The sequence below is a fragment of the Hydractinia symbiolongicarpus genome, chromosome 6, assembly GCF_029227915.1.
Source record: "Hydractinia symbiolongicarpus strain clone_291-10 chromosome 6, HSymV2.1, whole genome shotgun sequence".
Lineage (NCBI taxonomy): Eukaryota > Metazoa > Cnidaria > Hydrozoa > Anthoathecata > Hydractiniidae > Hydractinia > Hydractinia symbiolongicarpus.
The window spans coordinates 18,395,510-18,417,865 of NC_079880.1; the positions used below are offsets into that span (position 1 = coordinate 18,395,510).

General features: G+C 32.0%; 1 protein-coding gene across 3 annotated transcripts; it reads left to right on the forward strand.

Annotated features, from left to right (window-relative positions):
• The first annotated feature begins 9,030 nt into the window (after nt 1–9,030).
• On the forward strand, nt 9,031–16,854 carry LOC130647316 (innexin inx3-like). 3 transcript variants are annotated; one of them, XM_057453117.1, is made up of 6 exons: nt 9,031–9,171; nt 13,935–14,144; nt 14,256–14,506; nt 14,884–15,265; nt 15,364–15,592; nt 16,251–16,854. In XM_057453117.1, exons 2-6 carry the CDS (start codon nt 13,973–13,975, stop codon nt 16,492–16,494), a joined length of 1,278 nt encoding a protein of 425 aa, XP_057309100.1. In that variant the 5' UTR covers nt 9,031–9,171; nt 13,935–13,972; the 3' UTR covers nt 16,495–16,854. The 3 variants fall into 3 exon arrangements, with proteins under 3 accessions (XP_057309100.1, XP_057309101.1, XP_057309099.1); XM_057453118.1 differs by lacking the exon at nt 9,031–9,171 and adding an exon at nt 11,353–11,501; XM_057453116.1 differs by lacking the exon at nt 9,031–9,171 and adding an exon at nt 13,563–13,671.
• The last annotated feature ends 5,502 nt before the right edge of the window (nt 16,855–22,356 follow it).

Here is a 22,356-nt window from a genome sequence, read left to right on the forward strand (position 1 = left end):
ATGTTTTTATTCTTCGTTGAAATTTTTGAAGTTCATGAATTTTTAGTTGAGATTTTTTTTTACTTCCATAGTATATTTTCAATTGCGATATATTTAACTTTTTTAACTTTTAACTCTTGTAAAGAGCTTTTTTAAACAAATTTATTTTATAAAAGTCTAATGTAAAAAAACTTCCAAATAAATGGGTACTAATTCGGAAAATTTTTTTACAATTACAGTTTTGGATATTAATTATATTATAATAACTTTTTTCCTTTTACATTTCAAGAAGACAGGCAAAAAAACTAGTTTTAAATAAAACAGTTAGCAGTGCTTCGAGCCACAGATGATTGTCAACATACACTGCCCTTATATCAATGTTACAACATACGTATCTTGAATAAAGAAAAAAAACGACTATTTTTTGACAATTTTATGTACTCTTTCGACCGCTTCCTGATCACACACATTGCGTTATACAAATTCATCACGTATAAAAAATTGTGTCAAAAGAGCTCAAGAGGCATAGACTTAACTGACACTGCCCTTAAGAGAGATAAATTAGTTTTTGTAACCGTCCCAACTTTCTTTTTTCAAAATCTGGTGGGCAATAACAGCTGCGCCATACAGAGTTATTTCTCATCAAATAATTGTGCAACGCAATGACTACTTTCGTAACAAGGGTAGCAGTGTGTACATTCGCGAAAAAAAAAATCTTTAAAGATTCGGAATTGAGAGGTCGCTATTCTCTACAATTCTCCTTGCTCGTGACATCCGTTAGTTTGCAATTCTATCTTCCAGATACGTATTTTGTGCAGGGCATGGCGCATCTAATCAGGTTTCAAAAGGAAAGCATCATCTCCAATGAACGCGTAAAGATATTCTAAGTTTGAATGGTTCGATTATCGTGCTGGAGGGAGATTTAAACACCTTTGATTAATTGCAATCCCCAATTTACTGATATCTTAATACTGGAAAATCTTCAGGAAAGTTTTAGTAACTATAGGCCAATTCTGAAGATTCTCACATAAAAAGCAACATACATACAAATCCTACTCATAATCATATGTAAACATGACATTTTCATTAGTTTACAGTCTGTAACAGAGCATTCTTTAACATGCAATTCTTGTTTCGATCTGTATTGTTTTATGTGAAAATCATTTCTATGATTTACTTGAATATTCACAAGTTATTTTGATTGATTTTTTCACCAACTTTGTGGATTATACCAGATATATATCCATTGTTTACAGTTTTCTAATATATATTATAAGGATTCAGAACTAATCTTCTGTGTTCTTTAATTGATGATGATTTTCGTTGTCAGAAGAATATTCATCATAGGTACTATGGTGACATCAAAATATCTTATCCTAAAACAAAATTATATACGTTGTATTGCTCAACAAGATGAGAATAAGAAATATTATAAAACAAACTTGGACTATTCTTAGATTAGGTATTGCTTCATTCTTTTGTTTTTAGCAATTTTATTACAAATAAATGTAACATGTGAAAGTTAAAGAGATCTTCTCATGTTCTTAAATGTTTTAAAATGAGCAGTGGGATGTTGTATATAAAATGCACTGTTTAAAAGTTCCCACAAAGTGAAAGTTCTTAGGGACAATCACAATAAAAAAGTATATGCTAAACGCATAAATTTGGCGGTGGGACGAAGTGGAATCCTTTGAAGTTTAAGTATATCTCATACTGTATACATCGATTTCTTAGACAACAGAAAGTTTTTTGAACTTGTAATATGTACCTGCTTAACAGGGACACATGGCCGACATTCAAATATTACCTTTTCTGATTTTGATTTTTAGGGGAAGGAAAGGGGATCTGCAGATCTATTAACATTTAGCTTGGACTTTTGCGTTCATGAAAGAGCTGTCTCTTAGTTATCTTACAAGAATGTTTTCTCTCCCAAACAGCAACAAAGACACACAGTTGCATAAACGTCTACACGAAGCTTACACGAAGCCTGTGACCTTAAGACGTTAAACAAAAAAACTAACAAAATTCTAACTAATACACATACAGGTAGGTAGCTAATAATACACTCTATACCAAATTTAACATACACACCAAAACATCTTTTGACCGCCAAGACAGTGTTTACATAAATTGCTTCAGTTATCTCGTTTAGCATTGGGCTTTTATAAACAAACAATACATTTGATCGAGGTCAAGTTAAAACCTTTTGTTTTGATAAGAAAAAGATTTTAATCACATGTTTTGTAAGAACTATTCTTAAAAGTGGTTTACCACTTTTAAGAATACTTCTTGACACAAAAGTGCCTAAAATTCAGGAGCTGCTAAAACTAAAATATTTCAAGTATTACTTACTTTAAATGAATTTATTGTCTCTTGCAGAGGCAGATGAATGTTTGGTTTGAGACAACAACATGGCACACGTGGCTAAAATATTACCCTCCAGCATTTCCAATCCTTTCAATATCTGAAAGGGTTTCCAAATTCAAAACTTCTTCATTAAACTTCGGTAGCATGCAAATGCTTTGATATTCTAGATATTTGAAGTGCTCCCTGCAATTGGACCTGACCCAAGTAAACCATGTTGAAAAAGAAACATCCACTTGTCCATGTAACCATACTTGTGGTCGTTTTAGGCGTTTAAACTTTTTAACCCACGGACGTTTTAGGCTTTTTTATTTCACATTTCAGAATTTCATTCATTGGAACTTGAAAACCCGCGGATGTTTTAAGCGAATCGACACTTTGCCTAAGATCGCCCCGGGTTTGCTTAATTTGAGTGAAATATAAAAAATCGATAAAAACGCCGCATCGTCATAAAGTCGAAATCGGCGGATGCCAAAAATGAATTTATAAAAATAATTTAGTTTTCTTATAGATTATTCTATCTATAGATTTTTTTTCTCTAGTAGGTCACAAAATTAGGCTTAGGCAATTGCCTAGGCTGCCTAACCCTAGATCCGCCCCTGATGATGGCTTCTCTTCTCGAAGAGTCTTTAAGAATAACACGGTGCAACGAATCCAAACAACTTTTCGCACGTACTTGGTTGTCACTAAGGAAATTTGTAAAAAAAAATTCCTTATCCACCATTCTTGTCTGTTTCACTAACGAATTAAATTCCCCCTTTTAATGATCTTTCTTTGAATACTTGTCGCACCAAAATCTTATAGTTTTAAACGAAAGATAAGTATCAACATCTTTTAATTGTATTTGATACTTTTTTAAAAGGAACAATACCAGAAGTCTTCTTCTTTTGTCGGCAGACATCTTTGTTCTTTTGTTTATATTTACAAAATAAAAAAATCGCACCCTTTTGCTTACTCCATTGTGCTTGTTATGACTGGAGATTAGAAAAAGCTTCCCGGCGCGGCTAATTAATTCTCTTGTTCTGAAAACAATAGACCGCTCTGTCGCTTCGCTTGTACGCTCAAGTGGAGGTGAGGCTTTAAACAAATTGAGCATGTTATGTGTGCAAAAACCATTTCTACAAACATTTTTTATTTATAACGGCGGGTAAAAAAGTTTATCCTTAAAACATTATATAATAATTATTTCAGAAGACGGTAAAATTCTACATATTGCCTTTGACAGACCTAAAATCTTGGCCGTTTTTTTTTTTGTTGTTGCTTTCCCTTTTTTTGAATTCCCCTCAAAAAATTCATATTAGAATGTTCTCCTCGAGGTTATTACACAAATTTCGTCAACCAAATAAAGTAACTTTGCGTTAATTTTACTTGTAATGAAAACGTCATTGCGCTAAACATTCAATACGATTGACTCCGAGGTCAGAATTTAGCGTGAAAAATTAACGTACTTTAGCGCCAGATGGAAACCAAGCTTAAGAGCGCCCATTAAAGATACTCTTTGTTTGCAACATGCATAGAACACTTTATACCAAAAATTAAAATGTTGTTCACACTAGTATGTAAGAAAATCAAAAATCTTAATTTTATGGTTCACAGCAACCTGACTATAAGCTTCATTGATGATATTAAGTATGTCTCATCCAAAAGCTTAGAGCCAGGATTCAAACCAACCAACAAACACAAAAAATTATATGAAGCAAACCTCTACTTCAAACTGACTAATGACGACAAGGCCAGTGTTTCTTAATTAAAATGCGTATTTGGAAAGGCGACTTGTACTCTGAACGTGAAAGCTCCCTAGCCATCACTCTTATTAAATTATATGGAATTTCATCATGAAGTAGGCCAGTGTCTGAAACGAAAAAAAAAATTCAAGTTAAAGAAAATTTAAAATCTATGAAAACTGAGAATTCGAGAAACAAAAGTTCCAATAAACCCGAACCAGCTTAGATTAAATGACTTAGTTGGTAAGAGACATGTATCGCCGTGGATATTCTGCTACTTAGGGATATGCTAGAATTTGAATCTCATTCGAAATTGGCTGGCAACTAAAAAGCAAAAAGCTAAACCTTGTGAATGCGCTTCTTCATTCAACGTCGAACATGCATTGGACTGCAAGAAAGGGGCTTCGTCTCGTTTTGACACATCTCTGATACATCCCTGCAAAATAGATGCTGTATAAAGATTAGGTTGAACCATGTTGCAGCCTTTGACAAAAGAAACGCTAAAATCACGAAGCAACATCAGTAAAGATGTAAGACGCCACATCCCTGTAAAACGTTCTGGAAATCACAATAAATGGAGTTTTTAGATATTAGGCTATTTAATCTCATGGCTAAGGGAAATTTCAAACCAGGACATGAGAAAACGTACTAGATCAAAAAAACAGGAGATGATAAGGCCTTATAATGATATTATGCAGCTTAAGCACGGAACGTTCTGTGAAATATCTTCATAATTGCCTTGCACAGATCGTTAAAAGAGAATGTCCATGTAACACAATTGTTAGGAGGAAAATATCCATTTCATTAATCAACGCGATTACAATCTGTTTGGGTGGTAGTGGATGTGCATAGTGAAGAACTGGAAACATTTTAAAGTCAAGATTGGGTATTGGAAAAAGCAAATTTTTTTAGGACGTATAGTATACTGAAACAATATGTACCCAAAATGTAATTATGTATATGAACCCGGTTAGTCGGACTGAAATCGGTTTGCTATCGCATGAAGTTTTCTTAACCCGGATTGGAAAATAGTGAACTAAAATTTATACTTTTTAATTCAGTTAATTTTTATATATTTTAATGTTTCTAATGCATAAAATTATTTTTCCTTAAAAAAGGTTTTGAACAACACCAAAAAAATTTGTTGATAAAATTTTTTTTTTAAATATTTTTGTTGTTATACAAAAAATATGCTTGAGAAAATGGAAGTTTCCCCGAAGGCAAATTTAGCTTGGATACCAACAACTTAGCAGCGTCCATGCTCTGCGCTGTCTCTAAATTTATATATCTAGCATCAGGCGATTTTCCCGTTGCGGAAAACAAAAAAAATCCGCGGCCGGTTTGAAATCACACCTAGCTACGGCACAGTTAACTTACATTTGGCTCATTTACATGATACAGTTAAATTTCTTGGCAAAAAAACAAACAAATGGAATAAAAAATAGAACTTTTGATTACTTTATCTCTTTAATAATAGCCGTATTCCGTCTGTCTGTTTGTGCACGAAAAAAACATTGTGCTACGGAAACACGAAATATGCGATGAATAAAGAACGCGCAACCCCGTGAATTTTTCCACGGGTTAACGACTAGTCTCTTTAATAACAGCCGTATTCCGTCTGTCTGTTTGTGCGCGAGAAAAAAGTCGTGTTACGGAAACACGAAATACGTTATAAAAAGAACGGGCGAAACCGTGGATTTATCAACGGGCCAACGACTAGTTTCTTAGAATTGTTTCTAATTTAAAATAATATGATTTCTCTACTTTGTGATGGAAATATTAAATATATAAAAATATAAATTTTGAAAATTTGTTTGATGTTATTATAAAATTATTCAGCAAACTTTTTTATCGGAATTTATTTATCTTATTATGGGCCATATGCAAACACAATTTTATGTTGATGGATTCTCCCGAGTATGTTATAGACATACATAAATCCTACGAAGCATTTTTAAGAAAATACTCACATCACTATAACTATTTTTTTCCTCTGAAAAAAATTACAATAAAAAATAAAAACATCCTTTCTCCTTGGATGTCTAAAGGTCTAACAAAATCTGCAAAACTAAAACAAAAACTCCATATAAAGCAGCTCAAATCGAAGTCAAGTAAAGATGTTGAGACATATAAAACATATAAAAATCTTTTTGAAACATTAAGAAACAAAATACAGAAATGACATTAAAAACACATGGTCTGTGATAAAAGAAATTATAGGCAAAAAACAACAACGCAATAAGTGTTTTCCTGACAAGTTGTTTGTAAATGGTGAACTGCTGTGTGGTGATAGAGAAATTGGTGCTGCATGTAATGATTTTTTGGTGAATGTAAGACCACAACTCTCAGCAAAAATTAAGACAAAAGTAGATTATAAAAATTATTTACCAAACTGTAATTTCCAAATGGGAAATGGGAGTTACTTTATGAGTTCAAAAGCTTTAAAAGAAACAAATCTTCTAAGCATTAATAGCAATGTCAAAGATTCATTTCCAGCTTTTAAAAATGTGCTTTACAATATTTCCTGACCAACTAAAACAAGCAAAAGTGATTCCAATATTTAAATCAGATAATTCAGAAACGATGTCAAATTACAGGCCTACTTTCATTCTACCCATATTCTCAAAGATTCTTGAAAAAATTTTGCACAACGGAGTTTTTCTCTTCTTCACCGATAATTCTATCTTTTGTAAAAAACAATTTGGATTTAGAAACAGACACTCCACAGAACATGCGATAATGCAACTTGTGGACGACATTCATCAATCTTTTAGTGATGGAAAATTTACTTTGGGTATTTTTATTGACCTATCTAAGGCTTTTGATACCGTTGATCACAACATATTATTAGGTAAACTAAATGCGTATGGAATAAGTGGGGTAACATTAAAATGGTTTAAACGTTATCTGAGTGAACGAACACAATACATAGATATTGGCAGTGACAAAAAAACTAATAAGCTAACAATTAAATGTGGTGTTCCACAAGATTCAATTCTTGAGCCACTCTTATTTTTAATACATATTAATGATCTAAGCAATTGTTCTGAAATCCTAAATTCTATTATGTTTGCAGATGACACTAATTTGCTTTACTCCCATAAATGTATTAATACTCTTTAAAAAACTGTACCGAGTTAAACAAATTATCATAATGGTTCTCTGCTAATAAATTATCACTAAATATAAAAAAAATAAAGTATACAATATTCCACACACCACAAAGAAGGAAGGACTTGCCTGTTGCCCTACCTAAACTGGAAATAGAATGAAATCAAATTTCACGGGAGATATCCACTAAATTCTAAGGTGTGATACTTGATGAAAATTTAAAGTAGCACCAACACATATCTATGATAAATTTAAAAGTTTCAAAATCTATTGGCATCCTTTACAAATCTCTAATACAATTGTATTACTCTTTTATACATAGTCATATTAATTACGCTAACATAGTTTGGGGTAGCACTAATAAAACTAAAATACAGTCACTTTACCTTCATCAAAAACATGCTGCAAGAATAATCTTGTTTTTAAAAATAGGCTGACTCATTCCAGGTCATTACTTCTGTCAATGAAAGCCTAATGAAAGCGAATTAATAACACACCTGAAGCATTTTCGAAAACCTTTCACATTTCTCAAAACAAATACACAACAAGGTCAATACTATCCATCAATTAGGAAAATTAAAAACAGTCACATTAGGAATAGCTTTAACAAAATTAAGAAGTCAATTTTTGTATCTGCTTTGGAGAACATATTTCGATGTAAAGTGAAAAATCTTTTTTACAGCAAAATGAAGGGAGATTACAACTCTGCGAAAGACATACCTCCGAAAGAAGATGTCGAATCTTACTGGAAAGGGTTATGGTCAAAAAAAGTCATGCATAACGATATTGCAGCATGAATGAAATCTAAATGTGCTTATTTGATTATAGAACGTGGGAAAAAAAATCACAGACGAAATACTTGAATTGAACAGTGCCAAGATACAACCGATAGAGGAAGATATGACGTGCAAGTACTTAGGTGTTGCTGAGAATGCGTTGTACAAAGGCTCACTCAACAAAAACAGAATCCAAAGTAAGTACTTTAAAAGAGCTTGAAAAATATGGTGTAGTGAACTTAGCGGATATAACAAATACATCGCTCACAACTCATTTGCTTTACCTGTCCTCACACAAACATTCGGCATTCTAATGGACTAAAGACGAAATCAAGGCGATTGATATAAAAACTAGAAAAGTATTAAATATGACTGGTAACTTTCATCGTAACTATGATGTGGATCGCACCACGGAAAGAAGGAGGCCAGGGTCTCAAGATGATCAAGGAGGCATATGAAAGCCGCATAATATCAATTAATCAACAGCTTCACCAAAGCACACAACGTAATCCCTATCTCAAAAAGGTTGTGAAAGGAGAAAGCGAATGCATCGTACGACAAGCTAGAGAGTTTTTATCAACTGCGAACATCGATGTTGAAGAAAACTGTACGCCACAGAAACTATCACAGAAGTACTTACAGCACTGTGAAAAACAGAGATTACAACGATTTGAAGAAAAAGCTATGCACAGCTATATCTGGAGAAAGATATCATCACAAGAAAGTGTAAATATCGCCAAAGCAACATCTTGGTCGGCGAACAAGTATGTGACTTCGCATTTTGAAGGTTATGCACATGCACTGTACGAACAAGAAATCAATACGGAAGACCTTCAATATCGCCGCGATATACATACAATAAATACATACATATACATATATACATATATACATATGACGAAAAGTCCCTAAAAGGTTCAGCCTGAATAGACTTGTAATAGTAAATTGAAAGTGAAAGAGCAGGATATGAAAAAGAAACTGAAAATAAAAGAAATGTTAACGAAAGGACAAAGTCTCACGCGATTGTATAAATGAACAACCGTTTCTTTTGTTGTCGTAGTCATTTTAAAGTGATTACATGGCGTAATTATTCAAGCTTACACTTTCGTCTTTTTGTGTGTGTGATAAGTTTGAAAGACAGAGGCAATAACAAGAAAAAGAGTAGCGTTACGGGCAGGGAAAACGTCCAACAAAAGAATTATTGTATATTAATATTAGTAAGTAACTTATATTCAAATCTTTTTTCGCGATACCTGACTATTTTTTAATACACATTGTTTCGTGTCCGTTGAATTATATGGCTCGAATCTTTCAAAAGTTAAGAAAAAAACGTTCACGGTGGAGCTCATCTATTCCACTGACTTTGTTGCACAGAAAAACATCAACATAGCTTTATTTATCTGTATCTACGGTGCTGGAAATTTCATTTAGTATATCTAGTTTTATGTAATTTTTATGTTAGAGCCATGCCAAAAGTTGTGCATGCTCGTCTGACGCGTTTTCTGATTTCTTCGAATGATTAGGTTCTTAAAGTTTAGGATGCAAAAAAGCAACAGGCAATTCTTGCCAATTCTTACAGGTATTGTAGAAACAAAAATTATATAGAAAGATGTTAAAGTATTAACTTATGGTTTTAAGTATTATTTCTTCATTCTGTTCCCCTCTTACACAGGAGCAATATAGATTGCTCCTGTGCCTTTTGTTTACCTTTAGTTTTATATGCTGAAGTGTTGCCATGGCAATTTTCGAGTTGAGTATAAATTTTAGATTTTTTTAAAAAATAAAATTTATATAGATTTTATAAGATCTAGGGGAGTTCTTATTATAAATTGTTACATTTTTTTTTGTTTGTTACATTAGTGTGACTAAATATAAATCAATATATGTGACAAATTAAAGCTATTTTTTTCCCATTTCAGCGCATGATGATGTCATTAGCAAAAATGTTTACACCAGCAATTTTTTTGACGTGCTAAGCTTCATGCTTATTTTACAACAACTTTAGAAATTAAAGAGACGCCGGGGAGCCTAGGAGAAATAGGGTTAAGGATGTAGCTATTTTTCGCTTCATTCTTATTCGTGCTTTCTAGTTTTCTATTTGTGGTTGCGTTGTTAATTTTTTAATTATTCGTATTAAACGACCTTATATCATTAATAACAAGTAAATTTGCGTAAGAGATGGACAGCTTAAAATAACAATTTTCCAAGGTTTCTCTTTTAATCAATGATTGGAAATACTTGGCTTCACGATATCTTACGATGGTTTTCGACAGACTGACTTCGAAATTTAAAATGTGTACGCCTGTATAATACGTCAAGTCGATTGACCTTAAAAAGAGCTTTTAAATTTACCCTGTCTTAACCTATTCATGAGATTCAGCCGGGGAAAGTTAAAAAAATTTTCGTCATAATACTGAAATTAGGAAATTGTCTCTGTAATAGCATTTTGATGTGCTTAAGGATAAACCTTCGAACATAGACCCACCCAAGTACCTCCCCCACCCCACCCTTCTTAGTAAAGGCGTGCTATTTATTTCAGTTCTAACGTTTACCATGCGAAAGCCCGCTAGTGTATATGCACATTGCAGGAAAAAGAAAAACATCGAGTGAAATATCAAATGCACACCTTGAATAAGCAACATCAAAAATAATTTATTTTCTTTTGACTCAAGGGGCTACAATAGGACTTGCATGAAGGTCGAGCTTATGACGGGGAAACGTTTGTTGGCAATAAGGCCAAAAACAACATCTTAACAATATTCGGTCCGGGGTACTTTGAGCATATTATGACCGGGGGGGGGGTAATAACTTTTCATAGGCTTGTCCAAGTTGAATCAAACTTAGCACACTTATAGCACGTCACAAAAGAAACAAAATGGCAGCAAAAAATTTTTGCTTGCGTCGGCACATTCTCTGTGCCGTCATTAAAATCTCGAAATTTGTCCAAAATGCCACTATCTGCTTAAAATTCAGTTTCTTTAGTTTCCGAAAAAATCAGTAAGTATTGTAGTCATGCAACGTAGCATTAAAGAGTTATTAAAAAAGAACCGTCATCTTCGAGATCATGTTGACGCGCAAATATGAACTTTTACTTTTTTACTTAGCTCTAGCTATTTTTATTTCGATTCTGCAAATACTGCATATGAAACCATTTGAAGCAACAACAATAACTTCAAAATATTTGAAGAGGTATTAATTAAAGCTATTTAGTATAGCATTTTTAACAAATACAATCCATTGTGTTGTCTTGTTTTCTCATCAAAACAAACTTTCGATTTTAACTATAGAAATGTTTGTTTCATCAATAAATTGCATAGCGGGTTCTGTTTGTTTTTATGTCACATTATTTGCTTGTTCTACCATAACAAGTTTATTGATTGGTCCCTTAATCATAATTATTCTTTATTGTCGTCAGTAATCTGAATGTTTGTTTCGATTTTTCTACCAAAAATCAGATGATTCGGAGTTATTGGTTAAGATACTTGATCACATAAGTACGTAATAGGTTTTGATAACAAGTACGGATTGATGGTATCATAAGGGAGAGGTGCGTTCAATTAATGCATAGTTAGTTATAGTTCAATTAGTACAATTAATTCTTTTTAGAGAAAGAATTAACTAAGTTTGAACGGCTGTAATGCAATAAAATCCAAAATTTCACTAGCGTGTATAGTCGGCTCTAAGCGATCTTCGTGAACTAAAGTGGACACACTAGCCTGTATAGTCGGCTGTAGGCGATCTTCGTGAACTAAAGTGGACACACTAGCCTGTATAATCGGTTGTAGGCGATCTTCGTGAACTAAAGTGAACACACTAGCCTGTAACTAATATATATATATTCAAAGTTCGTAAATAAACTAAAATATTACATGTGAGTATATAATTATTTATTGCGTGTATTTTTGTTACCAGGTGGTTACTAAGGTGTTGTTAAGGATATATATGTATCATAGAGATAAAATACAGACGAGATTTGACGGAAATATCAATCCGGCGAAATAATGTCATTTGTAATTACAATAAGGTCATTAAATTGTTAACTTTACCTGGAACATCTATAAATGCCATTTTCCAAACATGTAGCAACTTTAATGACATAAGGATTAACATTTCGGGAAAAAAAGGATCTTTTTACCTTTATCGTGAAAAGAAGAAACTATCGTACGAATATGACGTCACTAGTTACGTCATCAAAGTTCCTTTTTTAAAGACCGTATGTTAAGACCAAAATTAGGAAAATCACTTTTTTGTGCATGTGTGACGTCATAACGGGCGGTGCTTATAGGGTTGAATCTGAGCACAATTGTACTTCTATAAACACTTTTGTCGGACAAAATTTTTTGTAACTTTCAAGGAATTTCCTTACTATTGGCCGGAGGCTTACTGAATGAATGAACATCACGATGTTTTAAAACTTTCGATACATCACTATCGAAACTCTCTTACTCAAAGTGTCGTTTGTAAAACATTTTAATATCTTTTTCAACGAGTTTTTAATTAGTCGTTCTTTGACATAATCAGACCACGTCGCCAGTTAAACTTGATTAGTTTGAAAGTAAAAAGTATTTCGTGCAACATCAGCATGTTGTATGAATCACTTATTAATGTATTTATTTTTTATGTAATATTTATTTTGATAATTGAAGATGCTATGTTATGTTTTGCCACTGACAGGATATATTTGACTTTCGGTAAACACTTCTTACTGGTCAGGCAGTGAAAAGTTACTATAATTATACTCATTTTTTTAAAGACTTTATTATTAATCAGTATTTATAACTGACTTTTTTCTTACAGGTCTGCGCATTTAAGCTTTTTCACTATTTTGTACTAGACTATTTTGGAATAGTAACATAGATGAAATAATTTTCGTGAAATGCTGAATGTGAAACAGTCAGTGAAGCATGTTGAGTTTTATGATATGTCGTAGGTAAAGTGGAAATAATTTTTTTTTTGTCCACAATTTTAATCCTTTCTAAAAGATCAATTCCTCCACTTATTTTGATCAATAAGATAAGAAAATTATATTTGTCAACATTGTTATAGCGGGAAACGTCTAACTACATAAGTACTGTGTAATTCACACACGCGCATTTGAAAGGCTTTATTTTTATGCGTTTATACATTGCTTGTTACAGTTTAGTCATTTAGCCATAGTTCGTTATTTGTTATATTCTATATTTGTTATATTTGTAATATTCTATGAGTTTTCTATGTCATAGCTGCTACGTCCTTAGGTAGCCTTTGCATGAAGTCTCATTTTAGGGGCAAGATGCAAATTTAATTTCGGTCTCTCGTGTAGTCTTTTTAAAAGTTTGTAAGGTTTTAACCGAAATGAATCTCGTTTTAATGTTGATTTCAGTTCGTTCTTAAAATATCATGTAAACACGATTTAACCGAAATGAAACCATTGCGCATGTGCAAAAAGTTATTGCGCGTTTGCAAAAAGTTATTGCGCATGTGCAGTTTGCACAACCCCTTTGTGAAAGACTCCCATGTAAACACAACAAAATTTTATTGCGGTTTCATATATTAATGCGTCTTGAAATGTAATGCCAGGTTCATGTAGAGGCTACCTTGCTGTATCTAAATTTTAATTCATGTTTAACGCAAAGTTGGTATGATGTATTTCAAACGGCATGATGGATCACTCTGTTGTAAAGTGAGAACGAACATGGAAACAGCAACAGCTTTTTTTGGCTTAACACATATTTCCAGTTAGCTTTTTTACACAGTTACCTTGCTACATTAGCTTCTTAGGATTTGTGTATGTCCCATTTTTGAGAAAGCAGCTGTTTCATTCTACAGGAAGCTAAAGGGCTTAAGGTTTTGTTTTTGGTTCGCGTGCGCTTTTTTACAGAAAATAAAAAATGCTCACGAAAAAGCTGAACAAAGAAAATAAAACGTATTTAGAGCACTTACTGTAGTAGAAAAGATGCTTGTTTTGTTTTAGAATACTTTAGTCAGTTTTTCCCCGTAGATAACACGGTATACACACGGCTAAGAAGATACTTCAATATGTCTATGATAGCTACAAATATCAAAGATCTATTCAAGATCAAAATAAAACCACGTCATGATAGTTATTCCGATCAATATAATCGAATTCTCATGGTAAAAATTCTACTGGCTTGTACTATTGTGCTTGGTATTAATTGGTATAAAGATAAATTTAATTGTGTCGTGCCAGGTAAATATTACTACTCGTTACACTGAGGATGTCTTTGCTGAATAACACTGTTATTCTTGCTTCTATATTTTCTATTACCTCCTTTGTTGCTGATACGGTATTGTTTCATAGATAGCCAAACAAATTCCAAAGATTTTACAAAGTTTGTATCTCATACATGCTGGGTGCAGGGTATGTACGTTTACAGAGAAATGATGAACAAGTTTGATTCTGTTGCATATTATGGTGTCCCGAAAAAATTGCAGGACAATGGTTTACGACTTGGAGAATATTTATGCGACGCTGATAAAAAGCCAACTGGTCCGTATGCAAAAAATCCTGCTTACGCTTGTAAAGAAATGACGAAAACGTTTTTCTTGCAGGTTCGTAAAAGTAAACATCCTTAAATATATCTCTTAAAGATATTTCTGCCAAACAAAGTGGTTAGTATAATATTTTGAGAGTGGAATTTTATATCTTTGAGCTACTGTTATGTTACATTTTTTAAAATAATCATCAGGGTGACGTAGCATAACAAAAATGATGGTCAAAATGTTGACAAAAATTGATTACTTTAAAGATTTTTTCTGTCACATTAATATTGCTGACACATCAGTTTATTGTTTCTTATTTTCTTGTATTGTGTATTGTTTTTTGTATTAGTAGTATTAATAAATTAAAAAGCATCTTTTTATTTCTAAAGGTTTAGTTAATAAACAAATAAACTGACAGCAGTTTCTCTGTTGTTGTTTTTATCTAGTACCAGTACATGCCATTCTTCATCTGTGCATTGGCATTGTTGTATTACCTGCCATACATGATTTCAAAGACAGTCAATCATGATCTAATTAACTTGCGTGAAGCCATCAAAAAGAAGGAAACAGATATTGATGGTATTGTCAAGTATTACTTTAAAGATCGCAAGCAACGAGGAAAATGCAGTAAGATGCTGACAGCTAAACAGATTGCAAATATAGGTGTTAAAGTTGCCTACATCATTGTCAATTTCCTTGCCTTTTTTGGAACAAACTCAGTTCTAGAAGGTGAATTTTATGGTTACGGTCGCAAATGGGTGGATTGGGCTAAAAAGAACAACACTATGGCTCATGATTACATGGGATACAAAAATTTCCCTAAACCTGGTAATGTGTTTTTATTGTTTATTCCGCCATCTTTCTTAATTGATTGTTTTTCTATTATTATTATTATTATTATTTGTGTTTTATTATCATTATTTCAGGTAACGAACTCCTTCCACCGTTTGGTTTGTGTGAAATTTATGCTTCGGCACAGGACTTGGTTAAAACTCTTAATAACAAACACGTGGTTTTGTGCGAAATCTCTCAACATGTTTTGTATCAATACGTGTTTGTGGTACTTTGGTTTGCTATGATATGCGGCATCGTTTTCTCCTTTCTTGGACTTTTCTATCTTCTCTTCAATTATGGCATTGGATTAATCGGAATCAGGTTGGTAATCCAATTTAGTTTATCCTTTCTGTATTTATTTATTTATTTATTTATTTATTTATTTATTTATTTATTTATTTATTTATTTATTTATTTATTTATTTATTATTTATTTATTTATTTATTTATTTATTTATTTATTTATTTATTTATTTATTTATTTATTTATTTATTTATTTATTTATTTATTTATTTATTTATTTATTTATTTATCTATTTATTTATTTATTTATTTATTTATTTATTTATTTATTTATTTATTTATTTATTTATTTATTTATTTATTTATTTATTTATTTATTTATTTATTTATTTATTTATTTATTTATTTATTTATTTATTTATTTATTTATTTATTTATTTATTTATTTATTTATTATCGATTTCGTATATTTTTAAGTTAAGATATTACTCACGAGTAATATCTTAACTTAAAGCATCGTCAAAGTACGTTTTTAGAAAAGTAGGGAGACTGAAAGCGCTTATAACAAAAATTATAAATTATTACAAATTATATTTCAATTTGACCAGGAAAATGTTTACATTAATTTTATTATATATATCTTCTTTTATAACATTTTTTCTTTTTCTTTTTTTTTACTTTTTGAACTAGCTTTCTATTTTTTTTCAAAACACCTCCAATACTTTTCTTTTTCAGAAGATTAGAATCAAACAGCTCAGCAAAAAAAATTTTTGATGCTCTAACATACAGAGAAGTTGAATATCTTGAATTTATGCGCAAGAGAAATCAACTAGTGTACGGAGACGTTTTGGAAAAATTAAAAGAGAAGATTCTTGGCTCACCCGCACACAGCATCGATTCAAGTTTCGATAACCCAAAATCTGAACCTCCTTGCTATCCAATGAGAAGAAAGCCATCTAACGGACCTTTCGCACTTTAAATATTTTGACGATGAAGTATGACTTGTGTCCGACTTGTTTTATCATTTTAATAACATTTTTTACAGGAGATTTAAGTGAATAACGAAATTGTACATCATCTAAATTTCGCTTTGTAGCTAAGCCTTTTGAATAAGCTTCAAATGTTTTTTATGAAACCTGGCATTGAACACCATTTCATCCGTTATTGCAGATTGCAGATTGGAGGTGAGGTTGCAAAGGTTGTAGAATAACAGCTAAGATAACAACGTAAGGCAAAATTATGATGTTTCAGAGCAAGACAAATGGCCTGTAGAGGTTGAAAATGGCTTTCAAAAAGACAAATTAAAATAATGTCGAAAAAATATATTATACACGCAAAAGTCTTCTCTCATCTTCTTTGTCAACGCGTAATATAATTTCTGTGAACACCTTTGATAATCAAAAACACTGAAATACTCAGAGTGTGTGTGGAGTGACCCTCTTCTAATTTGTTTTTTCTGAAAGGTTTCCGTAAATGAAGTTGAAAGTAAAGTTGTAGATTAAGAGTTATAGGAAAAAAATAGTAGCACTTTTTGCTTATGTTAGCGCTTTTACTTTGACGTCATCAGAAGCTTAAAATGTGCAAAACAGCTATGTGTCTTTTTTCAATAATTTTTAAAGTTCTGTTTGGTGATTTTTTGTTAATAAATAATAAAATCATTTAATCTTTTCGAATATGAGCCAGCAAAATCCGATTTTTCTCTAAATCTTACAAAACCAGAACAGCTGGCTAGTCACATGTAAAAATGATTCTGCTTGGTAAAATAATGTGGTAAATAATGGTAATGTATATTTTTAATATGTAAGGACGTGTTTTTTCTTGACTGTGCGAAAAAGTTGTAAAATGAAAAATAGCAAAATCACAAAATATTTAATAACTTTGGTTAAAACCGTTATTAGATCAAGAAAACTCACTGGGTTGGAGTTTGTAGAGATACTATTGGTCCTACAAGGTCAATTTTGAAAATTAGGAGTGTGTCGCGATAATATTGGTCATTTTGAGTTTTTGCTCGTGATTTACTCATTTTTTCGAAAAAATAGTAAAATTGTATTTTTAAAGCATCTTTGACATCTTGGAAACCAGTAAAAACTGTGATGAGTAAAATTTATTCAGAAATGAGTAAGTAATGAGCGATTTAGTCACAAGCCTAATTTTTTCGAAAACATGCAATAATCACTCTTAAAACATTATAGCGATTTGAAAATTTGGCAGAATAAATTGTCTGACTATGCTTTTTTCATTCAAATCAAAGTTGACAACAGAATTAATGAGTACTTCGAGATAAATGTGGTCTTTGAATAAATAATTTTTGGTGAATTATAACTTTGAAATTTTCATTAAATAACAATTTAGAAATTTGGATAAATAATAATTAGGAACATATAATACTTATTTACAATGATAAATTTTCGTTTAAAAGAGTGAAATATGATGTTATTGGTCTTTAAAATTCATAAAATCTAGGTTCAATATCCTACACTAGAAGCGAAAAACAGGACGTAGATAATTTCAATGAAATAATAAGAATCAGTTATACGATTCAATATTCAAATTCGATATAGGGTGTGCAAATGTTTAGTATAGTATTCTGTTTATGACTTATTTAAGAGTAATTTGAGATTAACTTAGTCCAAGGCAAAATTGTAAAAATTTACGATGCTCTTAAAACAAGTTCCGCATAGATATCCTTTGGCATACAAAGGCTGTCATGATCAATATCAACGAAAGCTTCAAACACTTCAACAGGATCACAAAAAACATCTCCAGGAACTATGCTGAATCTTTTCAAAGCCATATTGCGAGACCTGTCAGACTTCAGATAGTTTCCTCTCAAGAAACACTCGTCAGAATTAATGGAGTGTCCGTAACGATCCCACATTACATCAGTTGCAACTCCTTTTTCAATCACTTTAACAAAATAAATTGGCTCACAGGAGTTGAATGAGATTACGGCAATAAAGCATGGAATCGAAACAAATTCAAAAATGTGTTGACCACGATCTTGTCCTCCTCATTGTCTACATCAGGAGATTCATGATGTGTCTTAACGTGACGATCTCTGTTGAACTTTTGACCAAATGTCTTTCCGCAATACTCACATACTTTGTTCTGACTCATTTTCTGCTTCCGGACCATTACTTTTGTACACTCTTTCTTATGGCGAACAATATTCCCTCTAAATTTCGGGAAAAACAGCGATGACTCATGCAAGAAACAATTCAGTGATATGAGCAACAGAAATAAACACGAGAAGAGATTAAACCATCAACCAGTAACACTTGGGAAAAGCAGAAAAATACAGCCTCTGTATGCATCAAAGTGAAATCTAGCTAAATTCTATCATGAAAAGAAGGACTTGAACTTTCACGTACCACTCCTCGTGGAGTCGAATTTGTTAATAACACTGGCCTTTACTGATATTGAAAATTCTTCTTAGTAACAGTTTCTGAAACACTTTCAGGCGAAATTTGGAGTAGTTCTTGAAAAGATAAGTCCTTAACAGCGCCTTAACGAAAAAACCATTTTAATCTTCGATCACTCTTTATTTTCTACGTTTTCCGTCCTGGATTATCTTTAGGATAACCAATATCATGTTTTGAGACATTTCTATTTCGGTATCGACAAGTAAATTCAGATATAACAGTCAAATTGCCTTCTAGTACGCTTTTTTATGTCGAAAAATTAAAGGACCATATTTATCCTCAGGCACTCTTTAACCTTGTGAAATCAAGTCAAATCCAACAATTGTATACCTAAAAGTGAAGCTGCTGAAGAAAATCATGAAATTCTTAAGAGTACTCTAAGATAATAGCAAAAATGATGTTTACGTTAAAATAGGAATAGAAAAGACTAATTGATCATGAAATACTCTTAATATTTGAATTTTTTTTTACTTTATTCTAAATTCAAGACCAGTTGAACCATTTTCCGAAATTTCGAACCAAAAAGAAGACTTCAAGGTTCCAAAAATTAAGATGACTTTTTTTATCTTTGCAGCTAAGGACTAAAACGTATCTTAAACTACTCCTGACTTTAGACGTAATTTTCTCTCAGTCTACTTATCATATAAAACTCTAATTTTCATATTTTGAAAGAAAAATCTTATCTTAATTCGTCATTAAAATGGAATTCTTCTTGGATTTAGAGACTGCTACGATATTTTAGATTAAGTGAGAGATATAGAAATCTCCACTTTTCGCACAGTCAAGAAAAAACACGTCCGTAAGCACTTTTGCTGTAACGTCATCAATGGAATGAAATTTGTACAAAATCACCAAAACTATTTTTTCATATCTGTTTTTGCTCCGCAAAATAGACACGCAAAGACAATAAAAAAAAAAAGATATAAGCAAATTTTTAGTTTGCAGCGAGCTAGTGTACACAAGGGTTAGTTTGTCATACAATGTAATAATTAACATTTGTTAATAATTTGGGATAATAGTGTGTCAGACACTGGACCATTCTTATGGTTGTTTTATTGTTTTTGGTGTAAGGCAAAGGCACTTATAGCTATGGTGTATTGGTGAAAATACACCAAGATAGATTCGGCTCAGAAAAGTTAGGGTGTGTCGCTGTTAGTCCTTTTAGGAACTCTACGCCCGACGTCTTAACAAATCCTGATAATACCGTGTGCATGCTCACTGCGTATAAAACTGGTTTTCAGAATTGTCAAAAAATATAAATTGCCTTTGTCCTGCAAAATATTGGATTTTTCGTGTCACATCCAGTTTTACTATTTACACCAGTTCTGCTGGTGTAAGCTGCCTATCTGGCTGGGCTAGAATTTCCCAGATGTATTTTTCCAGTGAAGCTAACTGCTGTTGAATTCAAATTGTGCGGCAGATCGATCCAGTACTAATATTCCGAGGAGTAGCACGTAGACTTCATAACAGGGCTCAGCACGTAGACTTCATGACAGGGCGACTTTGGGAACTGTAGTAAGGAGGAGCGTGAAGGAGGAGCGTAATCTTTGTGAAGTATCATAATCTTTTGTAACTTTTAAACTTGGTTGAATACATTTGTTTACATTACTTTGTAATTTTTATATCATCTTTTTATATCTTTCAATTTTGTTGTTAAGTTGTAATGGTAGCTAATAATATAATATTTAGAAAGCGAAAGAGACAATAAAAGAAATATAAACACAGATGTAAATTGGATCGCGAAGAGCAATTTTCAGTCAATTTTGTAGCGAATTAACTAATATAATGCCAAGTAGCTAATGTTTTGTTGACCTATTTTCTAGTGTTTCACAACTAGTGACCACAAAATTTTTTTAAATTTTTTTTGCAAAAAGTTTTCAAATGGGCACAAAGCTCAATTTTTTTGTTGAATTTTTTAACGTTTTCCATGACAGAATAGGTTAAGCAAATTATTTGTTTTAGTTTTATAGGTATTTAGTAATTTCCATATACATAAAATTTGCAAATAAAATTTACTTTTGCTCTCATGGTGATTAAAAAGTTTGTTATGTGTTTAAAATAACCTGATTGGTTTAAATTCTCGCAAAATCAAGCTTATTGGTTTAAAAATCAATGCCTTAACAGAATTAACCGGGACTGCGCTTGGTTTTTTCAATTTTTGATTTTTTGAAATTTCGCAAACGTTTGCAACGACAAAATTTGTGTGTTCAGTGGTATCAAACATAAATCTACCATGCACAATGGTGACAAAACTTACGTCCACCGATCATAATGTCCAAGAAAAAAAAATTAATGAAGATGTAATACTGAAAATTGAATAAAACTGAACCTCAAATACAGAAATAAAAAGTTTTAGAAAGATTTGAACAATTCTGCAAGATTAATTTTTATTATTTTATGAGAAAACAAAATACATGCATGAAAGTTCTTAATAAGAACATCGATACCAAGATTTTGCCAACACAACATTTGCACAGCTCAAATTGACAAGAAAAATATATGTAAAAGCATCTTCTTCTGTTGTCATTTTACTGGATAAGAATAAAAAAAACAGTGTTTTTTAATACCATATTATGTCACATTACCTACAAACTGAAGTATAAAGGTTAACCAAAACAATGCTTGATGGAAATGTACGATTACTTACAGTCGATAAGAGACAAAGAGTGTGCCAGTTACATAATCACAACAGCCATTGTAAATCTGGCTTTTTTTATTATTCTTGATCCCCATAAAGTCAATGTTGCTAGAGTGTATGTGTTAGCAACAACTAAGCATATTCCATTCTTAACAATGACTTGGAGAAAGGGGAAGCGCAAAATCAAAATCCCAATATATTTTTCCATGTATGTGCCTTAGCTGACTACTTGCTGCCAGTAGCTATTATAGCTAGCTAGCTACTAGCTAGCACGTTTTATTTTCTTGAAATGAGCATTAGTAAACTGTACAATAATTATTAGAGTAAAATAAGAATGTATTCAAATCATTTTAATAATAACGTCTGTGTTTTACGAGACGTATATCACACGTTTCGTTCACATGCGTGGCTACGTCTTACCTTAGTAAGAAACAGTCCATATGTTAATTATGTTTGTTTGGGTCAGTGAAACCGAGGAAGGAAAGGGCTTCCCCGATATTGACCCCGTGAGCAAATAACAATATCAAGTAACCAATCAATAAGTATTTAAGCTCAAAATATTCGTCTGCCACCTAATATTTGTGCTTCTTTAACTTACTCTTCCAAATTCTCACTTTATGTTGGCGGTAAGGAAAACCATCGCTTGTTATCTACTGACTACCAAACGTAATGAAACCGCATGAAAAATAAAGTTTTAGTGAATTTTAAGACATTTGAATACTCTAACTACAATGTAAAGCTCTCTAATTACGTAATTTACCAGGAATTTCTTAAAAATATC